The sequence below is a fragment of the Manacus candei genome, unplaced genomic scaffold (genome assembly GCF_025592945.1).
Source record: "Manacus candei isolate 608988 ecotype Guabito, Panama unplaced genomic scaffold, ASM2559294v1 h1tg000024l, whole genome shotgun sequence".
NCBI classification, from domain to species: domain Eukaryota; kingdom Metazoa; phylum Chordata; class Aves; order Passeriformes; family Pipridae; genus Manacus; species Manacus candei.
The window spans coordinates 5,770,121-5,783,080 of record NW_026138072.1 but is presented as its reverse complement, the minus strand read 5'-3'; the positions used below and the strand labels follow the sequence as shown (position 1 = coordinate 5,783,080).

Sequence of the window (12,960 nt, the reverse complement as noted above, 5' to 3'; positions counted from 1 at the left end):
TTATACTGACCTTCTCTGAGCCACTTCACCCTACATCTGTGACATCAGCAAAATGGTGTTTTCTTCTCTAGCTCCAGACTGTCTCACATCTGCTCACTTATTTAATTCATCATTTATTTTCAGGGTGATTCTCTCCAGGGTTCATACTGTTTGTCTTACTCTTTGTTCTTGTGCTTTATTTTTCCCTCTTGTGCTTTGCAAATGGATTATCTCACTCTAAGCCTGTATGAAAAATGCTGTACAAAGAAATTACTATTTCAAGGTGTATTGCATTTCTGATACACTCATATCAGCGGTATAATTAGAAATCAATCATTGGCAAATTCCAGTGAAGAGCAATATGTTATTACTGTGAAGGTTAAGTATCGGGGCCTTTGTTACTTAATAATTTCATTAGCAATGTAGAGAAGTTGTATCAATGAGTCACGATTAGTGTGACTCTCACAGTGGTCAGGATATCTTTATTAGTATGTCTGATTCCTGAATATAGGTGTTGTGTATGGTTTGAATATTTTATTCCAATCCTTGCACTGAATTCTGCAAAAGATTATTACAGTGCAAATAACAAATATAAGTAATAATAATTTATTTATTTTGTAAGATAAAACAATATGAGTAATTATTGTATGATGAAAGAGCTTGAAAAAAACAGTGTAAACTCTGCAAAGGGCCTGAATGTATCAAAGAGTCAGTTTATTGTTAGATGGGATCAGCTGCAAATAAAGGGAAATGACACAACTGGGGGAATGGATTACACTACGTGGATACCTCTCCACCTCTTCCAATTAAGAAGCAACAGTTTTGAGGTAGAACTGATTTGAAATAGGAAGCTGCACGTAATTTGGAGACTTCTCAGAGCACACAGATTTGGTGAGAAGAGGAAGTGATAGGAGAAGCAGGACCCATGAACAGATACTGAAAACAGCAGTCAGTTTTCTCTGAACTAAAGAAAGGACTGTATCATTCTGGCAGAGCTGGGAATACCTTGGATTTTCCTTTTTGTCCTATACTACAATTAGTTGGCCTCAGAGGGTCTTGAGCCTGTGCAGTCACTACACCAGGTAATACTTGTAAGTACTCAGCTTGGAAGGCAGGAGCAGGCCAATGAAGGAGAGCCTTTGTATGGTGTGACTGTCTTATAACCACTTGGCTTCTTCATTTGTAGCAGCAGTGGAGTAGCTAATCTCTACACAAGCATGTATGTTTTTTATTTATATTATTTCTACAAATACTCTTTTCAGTTAGCTTCTTTTAGTGCTTTAGCAACAATATTGTTCAGTGCTAAATAGGTTAATTCTTCTCTTAGTCCTGGCAGCAAAGGGTGATCCCTGCTCTCAGCTGTGCTGTCAAGACCAGTGCCCAAAACTCCATAGTTTTTAACTTGCTCATTTACAAACAAGAACTAAGGGATGTATTCAGTTTGGCTTGGATGTAACCCTTGGCTTTGCAAGCAGCCACAATTATGAATCAATGATGGTCTTGATGTTCTGTCTTCTTCACCTGCACCTACTGCTGTGGTTGGGAGCTGAAAGTGAGCACTGGCCACATCACCCCATCCCTCCTCTGTCCAGGGATGCAGCACCCAATCAACTTCACCATCAAACGCCTCACAAGTGGAAACCTTTCTCAAGCCATGGACTTTGACACAGGGCTGCTGTTTTATACCTGTTACTCTTGAATGCCCAAATATATTTTCTGTATTAAGTCAGGTTGTTATGTCCTATGGTTATCTGATATTTCTCCAATATAAATATCAATATATTTCTTAGCTTTAGAGGTGACAGAAGAATTACAGCAAATACAGTGGGAGAGTTGGAGGGCTGAAAGAGGAGTTGCTCATGCTGTGGGAGCATGAGCTCCCCCTCCCTATTGCTTTGTAAAACTAGTTGTAAAAACTCAGAGCATTTCATAACTGAAATTACAAAATTTAGCATGAATTTATGAGGTGTGCAATGAATGGAACAAAGAACAATATGCTATTCCAGACTCACATGACTGCTACATTAGTAATTTGATCAAAGAGAAGGCATCTGGTTTGCACAGGGCTGAGCAGCCGCGACCTCCCTGCCCTGTCAGGTGCAAGCTGGAGCGCAAGGAGTCCCAGTAGGCTGATGCCAGGGGTTTCTGCTTGTGCATGAGAGCTGAGCTTGCTCAGGGTCAGATCCCCTTGACTGTGTCTAACATGCTACCCCCCTCATCTTTCCACTCACTGTGTGGGAATTGCTTGTCCATAGAGCAGTGTTGGCTCTCCTGCTGTCGCTGCTGCCACAGCTGTGCTGTTGTGGGGCTTGCAGGTAGGTGCTCCAGGGCACTGTGCAGTGAGGCAAGATGTGCTTATGCTTTCTGGTTTACATTTGTTACAGTCAATGTCACCTTGACATCAGTCTTGGTAGGTTATGTTCCTGTCTTAATTTTCAGAGTGCAAAGGCCTGTAAGGCACTCCTCCTAAGCAGTGTTCTGGATGGGTTTCTCCATGAGAACATTTCATGGAGACCATGTCCTTGATTCATGGTTTAAATCAGGGTATACTTGAATTTAAGTAAACTTCTGAGAAGCTGTTTTTCTTAGGTGATTTCTCAATGACAGAAGTAAGTATATCATTTGTTCACTGACTAAATTTTATCCCTCTCCCAAAGTTTCTGTCTTTCAGACAGTTATGGAAAAAGATCAGGAAGTAGCAGTACATATGGAATCACAATAACAATTCATGTTCTGATTTTGGCTTAGTGGAAATTGTAAAGGGTCATAAATTGTTTTAAAAAGCAGTTGACAAAAATAGCACACAAGTACCAGCAAGAGGTTAGACTGCTTTCTGTTTGCAGACAAGACATTAACATGTTATGTATTTTTTCTGAAGGAAGTAGAAATTCGAAACAAAGACCTGGAAGGCCAGCTGTCTGATCTAGAGCAACGTCTGGAGAAAAGTCAGAATGAGCAAGAAGCTTTTCGCAATAACTTGAAGACACTTTTAGAAATTCTTGATGGAAAAATATTTGAACTAACAGAATTACGAGATAACTTGGCCAAGCTAATAGAATGCAGTTAAGAAAAGGGGATTTCAGTGCCAATCAGCTTAAAGATGCACTGTCTCTCTTCATAGGACTGTGTTGGGCTCTGCATCAAAGTTGCACAAATTTAGAAAATGCTCCTCTGAGAGGGATTGTTTTAAATTTGAGTTGTATTTCAATGTAAAATTTAGAACTCAGCTTGTTGAAGAAAAAAATAAGAAACAAAAAAAACTTGAATTACAAATTACCTCCTTGTACATTATTGGCCACAAATAACTTGAAAGAATTAATAATAATTGAATGCAATCCTTTTCTAATTATCAGTGATGGAAGAATTAGCAGTGTCCCAAGTCACATCCCCTTTTTGTGATAGATACAATAGAGGTTTTCTGCTGTTTTATTTATTTAAGATATTTAATTGCTGTGTTTTGTGCAAGAACTTAGTGATGACAGCCCTGTATTTTGTTGTTCATAATAATTTCTCAGGGTATGTTGCACTGTGGAGAAGCAGTGCCGGTACCAATTTATTTTTGCCAGGAATGAGAGAGAGTTGCATCTTTAATTGAAACAGATTTACTATAACTGCTTGTATAAAGTTCTTCTTTTTTTGGGTTTTTTTGGTTGTTTGGTTGTTTGGGTTTTGATTTTTTTTAATATATATATATATACTGGAAGATACAGTATTTCTTTATGGAGCTACTCTGATGTTCTACAATATTGTCCAATGTAAGGTTTACTTTTTCATATGAATTCGATGTAATTACAGTGAGATAGTATCTTCCTCTTAACTATTTTTAAGCCAATCAATGATGGAAGGTGAGTCCCCTAGGGAAAAAAAAGCCCCAAACCCCCTGAGAATTTTAAATGTAAATTCAAAATTTTAAATTTGACCTGCACAGATAACAAGGAATGGCCAGTTGTTTGTTTTCTGGCCTTGATACATATATTGAATGTTCAATTAACTGCTAACCTGCTCTGCGGGAGGCTTTTTCAGAATGTCACATGAAATTCAGGTTCTGTGAATGATGACTTATGGGGAGCACTGTTTTGTTACAGATTGCACTAAGGGCATAGAGCTATTGCAAGGGATTGTTCATACACTGAACTTGTCTAGACAAGAAGGCTGTTTCTTGAAGCTTTGTTATCATAGCAAATTGAATTGAAGACATATTTACTCTTTTATGGGTCTTCATATCACATCTTTATCAAAACTATACCAGGCAATATTCTGAACTGTTAATTAAGTGTTTAAAAACAGAAAATTGAATTCAATTACCCTCCATGAGCAGGTTTTAAAGTTGTTTTGATGTAATTTTAAGACTTTTGGCAAACACACATTTCTTTATATAATAGATTTATTTTAAAAAAACCCAACTCTTTGAAAGGTAAGCCAAGTGTCATGTGTCTTGCATCACAGTGCATTCTGGCCATAATTTGCTTGTAATATTGAAGAGGGCTTTTTTAAAATGGATGAGCGAGTGCCAGACTTCAGAGTCGAAAGATGCACGAACCCTTGTTTGCTCCCCAAATTAATTTGAATGTTAAACATGAAGTCTAGCTGCTTTGTACAACACAGTTTTCTTCACTTAGAGACTGATATTCAAAACTAGAAAAGATAAGTTTGTTTTCATGTGTGTACTGTGTGTATATACCATATAATACACACGGGTTGTCATTTATATTGGAAAGACATGCTTTATTTCTAAAATACCTTTTTTTTTCATTTACCAGTGATTTTTCAGGTCTCCCCTGACTAGTCAGGGAAGTGGCTTAGGTCAAATGCTAAACTGTCATGTATTATATGGTATGTATTATACACAATGTTTACGCTTTCTCCATATTTTTTAGGGTATTTTCTCACATTTATTAAAGGGGTGGGGGGAGCTTGTTTCATTGTGCTACTGGTTGAAAACTTTGTGGTGAACTATGTGTTTTTTCATTCAGGGGATTTTAGACAGTGGTGTGTATATCTTCATCAGGTCCAGATGAGCAGATACAGCCAGTTTTTAATTTTCCTGGGGATATTTGGGCCTGATTCTCCTGTCACTTGTGCTGCTGTAAACCATATGTCCTTGATGTGATGTCAGCAACATTCCGTTGGCATAACATCTGTGGAAGTGCAAGGAGAATTTGGCCTGCTAATGCTCAGTGGACATAATAAGGATGAAGAAAGAATAAAAAGCTAATGATGGAATAAATGTAATATTATTTTTAATGATATTATTATTGACATTTTTAAAGATATGATGTCATATGTGTGGGGAAAGAGTGGACTGAAATATTTCCACTTAAATTTTGTGAATATGTGTGGTACATGAGCATTTCTATGTATAAGTACACACACATATGTATATACAAAACATGGAAAAATTTAGATGTGCACATTTTTAATATTTTCCTATTGAAATTAAATTTAAAATTGGAAATTGATATTTGAGAATTTCTTTTCTCATAGACTAGATATGCTTCATTTCTTTTTTTTTTAATAATACAATTACTGAGGGCTGCACCTTTGAATTCCCAAATAGTTGCCAAACATAAATATGGGATAAGGTGGACATACGTGCACATATAAATAAAATCCTATGTCTAAGACTATTTTTAATGCTTATGTACAGTAGGCAAGTGTTTAGAAATTGTGATCTAAAGTTCATGCTTAGGTGGCTATACCTACTGTAGCCTCTCCACTTCTGTTTTAAGACAAAAATTTTCTGGTTTAAAGCATTACTGTCTGTGAGACAGGTACTGCACATTGTATCTATCTTTGATGAAACTATGGGAATATGTATACAGGAACAGTGTTCAGTACAATAGCCTGAAAACATGACCATGAACTTGCACTGGAGGGGAGAGCAGTCACTTTGTGTATAACTTGTTACATGGCAACTACAGTCTTGTAAAAAAAACAAAGCAAAAAGAATTACCATAAGCCTCACAGAAATACAGAAATAATAATAATAATAAAAATAAATAAATTAAAAAAAGGAAAAGAAAAAAAGAGGAAAAAAAGAGAAAAAAATCAAACCCACAGTTTTTTATTTTGAAATACACTTGCTGTTCTCTGGAGAATGTACTTTTACTCTTTTTTCTTTTTTCTTAAATCTTTTCAAGTATGTGCAAGTGATTGCAGCAGCTACCTTAATCTTTCAGGTGCTACTGGATTTTGCATTAGCGTGTTATGTTGTGAAATCCTGACTTTGACATAAAAGATTTTTGTAAGTATATCCCCGTCTGGATAGCTAGTTTTTGGAGTGTCTTGTTCATAATCCATATGTCTCAATGATCCAGAAATTGCATTTTTATATGTGGACAAAGTAAAACCTATGAATTAAACTGTTTGTTACAGACTGGGAGTTCCTTTTCCTGGCTAGTATATCCAGGAAAGAGGAGAAAAAAATGAACTGCTAATGCAGAAATGCTGTTAAAGGTCTCTAAGAAAATACATTTTCAGGTAAAATATAAATAAATAAATAAAGGGCTAAACCAGATGTTACACAAATAAGAATTGTTTAATGCTATCGGTGGCATTCCCAAGATAATTCCTTTAAAGAAAACCCTGCAAGAATGAACAGTGCATCAATTAAAGGTTAATATTTTGGGATGTGTCTTCGGTTGTCAGTTGTGAAAGGTTTCTGATTTCTGCTCATTTTTCTACCCGTTAGAGATGACATTCAGGTTTACCTTCAATAAGAGGCTAAATCTCAGTTCATTCTATATCATCTTATATATTCTGTACTGAAGTGGCTGCTGAACAGCGCTCTGCATGCACTGCATTCAAAAATCAAATCCATTTTTCAGAATTACCACATGGAGAGAGGAATGGAAAACTCTTGCAGACCATCACTCTCTGTGGATATCGGTACTGTGGATATCAGTAAAAACACTGAACTTGGTTGATTGCAGAAATCTTGGATCATGAGGCCAAAGATAAATCTAAATAGAGATTAGGGCTGGATGTCAAAATACAATTAAAAAAGGACCGTCAAGAAACTCTATCCAGATATGCGTAGTTCAGTCTCAGTAACTGGACATAACTGCCAGTTAAGTGGACACCTGTACGTTAAGGGTTTTTTTCAGGAAATGGACCTGACTCTGCAAAGCAATGTTCAACTGTCTTGTTTACACTTTCTTAGTAATGCTGCATATGTGCACTACCTCTGAACGGTGCTGAGCAGAGAGCATATCACTAAATAACGTTATTTAAAATCTCTGGTTTTGCTGAGTAGCCTTAGTTCCTCGTTGTACTCCACTTACTTCAGACAAGTAGGATTAATTTTCCCTATTATGCTAAATGTTTTGGAACAATGAGCAGAGTTTTTTGTTAGATCCTGGAATCAGTTCAGCTCATGTCCACTGTTCTGGCCACGCAATCTAGCCAGAAAGCAGCTGTGAGTGTAAATATCGCAATACCTCTAGATACTGTAGACAGAAGTGGGTTTTCACACCATATGGGGTCTCATAGCTTGCCTGCCAAAACCTCTCAGGGACCTGCAGTTGCCAGAACTGCTTCTGCACTGCTGGCAGCTCATTGTAGGACCAAAGAAACACAATATACCCATTTTTTCCCCTCATTGCTGAGTCTTGCACAAGCAGAGCTCAGATGCAACAATACATCTGGCAGGTTTTATCACTTTCAGATAAAGGCATGGGAAGGAGAGTGACTATCAAAAATGGTTTCAATTTGGGGCGGGGGGGGGGGGAAACGCAGATTTCAAAAAGATTTCTTAGTGCGGAACCTTTGTGTGGCTGTAAAATAGGCAAGAATGGTTTGCATAGGGAAGGACAAACCACCTGAAAGGATCTCACTTTCCTAGGTGTTCACATCATGCTGACATTGAGCACACCTGGCTTGCCAAAACTCTGCTCTGATTGCTATAGGCTTCTCAAGGTCAGCACTGGGGGTGTGTTTCATGAACACAGCTGAAGTCCTGACAGTCTGCAAACCCCATGTCCTTTCAGTCTTTTACCTTCACAGCTCTAGAGGTTTGGTACCAGTTTTAGCCATTGGTAGTGGTTGATGATGCTCCCTGTTTTTTCCTGCCACCAGTTCCTATCACCAGTGGTGTTTGTGTAATAGAATTCTGAGCTGGGTTTTAGGGTTTTTCTTTCTTTAACTTCAAAGTAGTTTCCAACTTTGTCCACCTCTGCTCTGGGGATTCTCATCTACTCTTATCTGAACCTCATCTCACTGCGTGGATCCAGCAGTGTGTCAGCCACTTTTGCTTTCATTAGATTGAGAGTAGCAACCTAGACATTTTCTTGGAAGACAACTTGCATTTCTGTGACTGCAGTAATTCTTGAAGAGGAGGGATTTTTTTTCCCAGTAGATCAAGACGGAGGCAGAAACAAGGACTTTCACAAACAATACATGCATCCAGGTGCTAAGGGGAGAGGAAGAGCTACACTGACAAGGTATGTGCAAATATAATCTGTGTGTATGGATTTAAATAGGGTCATGCAGATATTTGCAAGGTTAATATTTTCAGAGAGGGAACAAGACATATGAAATTCTCTGAGTCTGGCTTTATTTTGTTAAATGATCAATGATCAAACATGCCAAGAGAAGAAGCAGTGAGAAAACCTCACAGATGCTCTAAACAAGCATTACTGAAACACATCACGAGGACATATTTTGAATCAGAGCTGTCTAAAAGAGAGCAATGCAAGTATTTTCAGAAGACAGGAGTTTGTATGCTCTTTACTGATGATGACTGCATTGCACAAATAGAACTTCCCTATAAGGCATGTAACTCCTCAAGTCAAAATACAGGAATATGTTAGGATTGGCAGGCTGTTTTCAGAAGAAACTGAACTGATCTTCCTGCTAAAACAAAGGGATCCTATACCTGGCAGCAAAAATTCCCATCAAGCCAAAGGATTTCTGTCATCAGCTAGGACAGGTGACAGGTCTTTTGCAAATGAATTATAGCAACATTGGAAACCTCCATGAGAGAACCAGTACAAAGATGAGAGCAGGTTTCTGTGCAACTGCTGCAGTGTGCCTGAGTCACTGGGAAATCTTGCTACAGGACTTAGTCCAGACTGGCAGGTTGGGCAGGTGGCAAACACTGCTCTAGGTTCTGAGACTTTTAAGGGAATTTTGACGCTTGGGCCAAATTGCAGTACTGAACTGGACATAGGTATTCTAAAATCCATAAGGAAGTAAGGCCTCACAGAGTACAGCATTAGTCAGCTCTGTGGCTGAGCAAACAACCCCACTAGGAACTGCCGGAATGTTTGGACATGCAATCGCCTCCGTAACCCCAGCGGTGAGAAGGGTTTACTTGGAGGACAAGATCAAACAGTTTCACCAGCCTTTGAGGTTGGTTTTACAGCTCGGGAGGAGCTACTAGGTGGCTGTGGAATTTGCTGTGACGTTTCAAGTCTCTTTTTTGAGGCACTGTACCAGAAGAGGGGGCTGCTATAGAGGCAGTTGTGAGCTGAGCTCCCTGACCCCCACGAGCACAGTGCTGGATCTTAGGTGGCATAAATGCTGGCATGTAGCTATTTGGAAAATAGCTGGTCACAGTGGTGTGTCAAGGGATCAGGCCTTCATTGGCTGGAAGGTCTTGACAGATTTAAGTGAAGAAATTGTAATTTAAACTATTTCAGGCTAAGTTGTTTTTAGTTTGGGGTTTTTGTTGTTTTTTTTTTTTTTAAATGAAACTCCATGACTTGCCATTGCAATGACATGTTGATGGCTTAACAGAAAACACTGTAGTGTCCTCTTGGGAAACAGCTAAGCTCCTTCCCCTGGGTGAGCTCCAAAGGGAGCAGAAGCTAAATTTTGCATTCAGTTGCTTAGCCAGCCTGGTAGTGACAGTACCACACACTTTCTTACTCAGAAGCATCCCTGCAACTATGAGTATCCACCAAGGACTGCAGCCTCAAAAGGCTAGAAGTCTTGAGTTCTCTTGGGCAGCTGATGGCTGGGAGCACAACTGAGGTTTATCCCAGAAGGCTGATAGTGCAGTCTCAACAAATGCTGGCTGGGACACAGAGTTTCTGTTCAAAGCTTGTTATTGCAAATTGAGATTAAAAGCTGAAGACTTCTGCAAAATAGGACAGAGCATTTACTTGCAACTGTAACTGCTTTTGAGTATTTAAATGTGTTTTAGATGTAATATATGTTAATTTGTACACAAATCTAAGCAAAGCATCCTCATAGGCAATGTGTGGCTCATGTTCTCCCAGAAAACATAGCCCACATAGATACCTTTCATATTTATTTTTTTTTTAAGAGTAACAAACCTAATCTCCTGAACAGAGATTTGCTCTATCAGTCAAGCATAGTTAACTAATGCTACCTTTGACTGAGGACAATTCCTGCACTCCTTCCATCTCTTCCCAGAATGGATTAATGAAAGTAGACATGGTACAAGTGTCACTCAGCTTTTCTTGACCCTGGCTGCAGGCCACAGGCACCGGAGGAATGGCCAGACCTCACAAAAGCCAACAGCTTGACCCACTGAGCACAGTTTGAGTTAAAGCTGAATAACAGTAAGGCAGGGCATGCATGACGGGCCATATAAAATGCTGTTGCAGAGTGGGTGGAAATAATTTGCTTGTGCAGTGGTGCTGGATAAGAGGGGAGGTAATGACCTTAGCTTTCATCTAAGTTTGCTATTAAGAGAAACCCTCAACCAGTAGGCACTTCAATGGATCACTCAAGTGTGATCTTCCAGCAGTAGAAACCTTTAGGAAACCACTACAGGAATGACAAAGGTACATATGGCTCAGCAACAAAAGTATAGGATTTGTCATTTTTTTTTAGTACTATCAATTTTATTTTTTAATGCCAATTCTTTTTTTTTTTTAACACGTCATTAGAAACCAAGAGCAGTTTGCAATGTCAAATTGTTTTTGCAGGACTCTCTCCACTCCAACAGTTATTTTACTCACAGCAAGTGAGTGTGGGGGGAAAAAGGCCATCACTCTATGATGCTTCAAATGAAGTTGATTCATAAAACGTCTGTTGTGTTGTTTAAATTGTGCATTTAACATGCATGGCAGTTTGAGCATGCACTGATGATTTTGTATGCTAAGAGCTCAGTTACATTCTTACTGAAATTTAATGGGATTAAAATAAAGTACTGAGGAACAAAAAGTATAGTTAATCCAAGTGTTTTGTATGAATTGCATGATTCTTCAATAAATAGTAATGTACAGAGGGAGGGTGATGCCAATTAGAAAAGTTGTTAAGATAAAAGAATGAAGTAAACAGTGACTTTTGTCTGAAAGACCATCAATGTGCTTGGCCTTATATAAGCAATATGGGGTGGTAGTGAGATGTCCCAGAGAAGTCAGAAAGTCTGCTGTCTTCCATGGTGAGGAGAAAGGGTGACAAGAAGGCAATACAGGTGATTTGCCTGTGGCACAAGTATCTCCAACAAACATCCCACAGGCAGCACACTACTACAGTAGGAATAAAGGGTAAGGCAGCAGATAGTGAACTTAAATGTAATTTTTGTTTTGGGGTTTTTTTTCCCAGAGTTTTGGTTGATGAATGATAAGTGAACCCCAGCACCAACACAGACAGGCACCAGCTTTAACGGCACAGATAATATTCTCTGCCCATTTTTATCCATCAGCCCTTGCTGTGGAGGCAACATTTCAAGGGAGGTATGCTGTCTTTGAGCTAATGAAAGGCTGGACAGTGAGCATGACTGTGGTGAAGATTTGCATAAAGTTTAGAGAAAGTAAGAGAGACTGAGAATCTTGGTGCAAAGGGGGAAAGGGCAGGAAGGCATCTCCATGGGAACAATTCTACAGGATGGAGAGTTGGACACAAACTTGCAGCACTTCTGTAAGGTAGGTTATATGGCAATGATGCTTAAGCTTCCTGGTAAAACCTCTGGGATGGTTTTCTGCTGTAGGGCAGCTCATGTTAACAAAGCGATGCTTTGAACAGTTGAACGACTGACATGGTACATCTAAAGTTTACAGAGGCCATTTTATCCTTAATTATAACCCTCACTCCCAAAAGGTAAGAACAGTGGCAAAACTCTGTAACACTAGACTTAGACGCTGCGATCTGTGACATGTGCACTAAGCTCAGGCTGTGGTGATGGCAGTGACACACTGGTGGTTTGGTGATCTGGACATTCAGAGATACTGCAAAAGTCTGTGATTCTAGGATTCCCTTGTGGCAGGAAGAAGCCTATAAGAGGGACTTCTCCCTATTATGGGAAGCAATAGTAAGAACTGCTGAGAAAGGTTTATTGGTTTTAGGAGATCTGACAAACTCGCTTTCCATTTTTACTTCTCTCCCTCGTATGTATTGCCTCTGTTAAGTAGTAAGTGGTGGAAATGAAACAAACCCTGCATATCACTGGTTCCTGTGAGAAAGAACGGTTTTATTTCTACAAGTTTCAGAGGCACTGTGGCCCAGTGAATATTATTTACAATGTACCTTTGCTTTACACCTGACATGTAATGAACAGAAAAAAAATAAAGGATGGTTCTACGTATCTTCCATCTTCTATGTGTTGTACAAACATTTAGGCCTTATTCTGCATAGCATAGTAGTGCCTTCCAAGTGTGCCTACAGGTATATTCACTAATCTGCAATTCTGATGCAGGCATTAAATACACTATCAACCACAGGGGTAACCACATGAGTCACATAAAAGCATCTACTTATCCACTGAAGCCAATGCCAAAGCAGACACCAGTTGATGGTACATCTGTCTGTCCTGCACAGGCCCCCACACCACAGTCACACACTGCTGAGGGCACAGCCAGACCAAGAGGAACAGAACTCGGATACAAATACAACTCTCTTCTTTCTTAAGTCAGCAACTACTTGCTTATTTCAAAGCACATTTCCTACTTGTTCTATGTGTGTTCTGCCACAACCCGAAATTAACAGCATACGCCACGTGAACCCGATGTAAAAACATCACGAGGAAACCAAAGCCAGACAGGCCTTGAATTTTGTTTAAGACACTTT

General features: G+C 39.1%; 2 protein-coding genes across 5 annotated transcripts in view; one reads left to right on the top strand and one right to left on the bottom strand.

Annotated features, from left to right (window-relative positions):
* Positions 1-6,494, top strand: part of HOMER1 (homer scaffold protein 1) — an 88,068-nt gene extending 81,574 nt beyond the window's left edge. For 3 of the 4 annotated variants that reach the window (XM_051788111.1, XM_051788112.1, XM_051788113.1), the window contains exon 9: positions 2,858-6,494. In XM_051788111.1, the coding sequence (XP_051644071.1) occupies positions 2,858-3,046 (189 nt within the window). In that variant the 3' untranslated portion in view covers positions 3,047-6,494. The remainder of the gene's footprint in view (positions 1-2,857) is intronic. The other variant, XR_007904629.1, reaches the window with a different exon arrangement.
* JMY (junction mediating and regulatory protein, p53 cofactor) overlaps positions 1-12,960 on the bottom strand; it is a 131,347-nt gene that overhangs the window by 49,451 nt on the left and 68,936 nt on the right. The gene's annotated exons all lie outside the window — the stretch shown is intronic.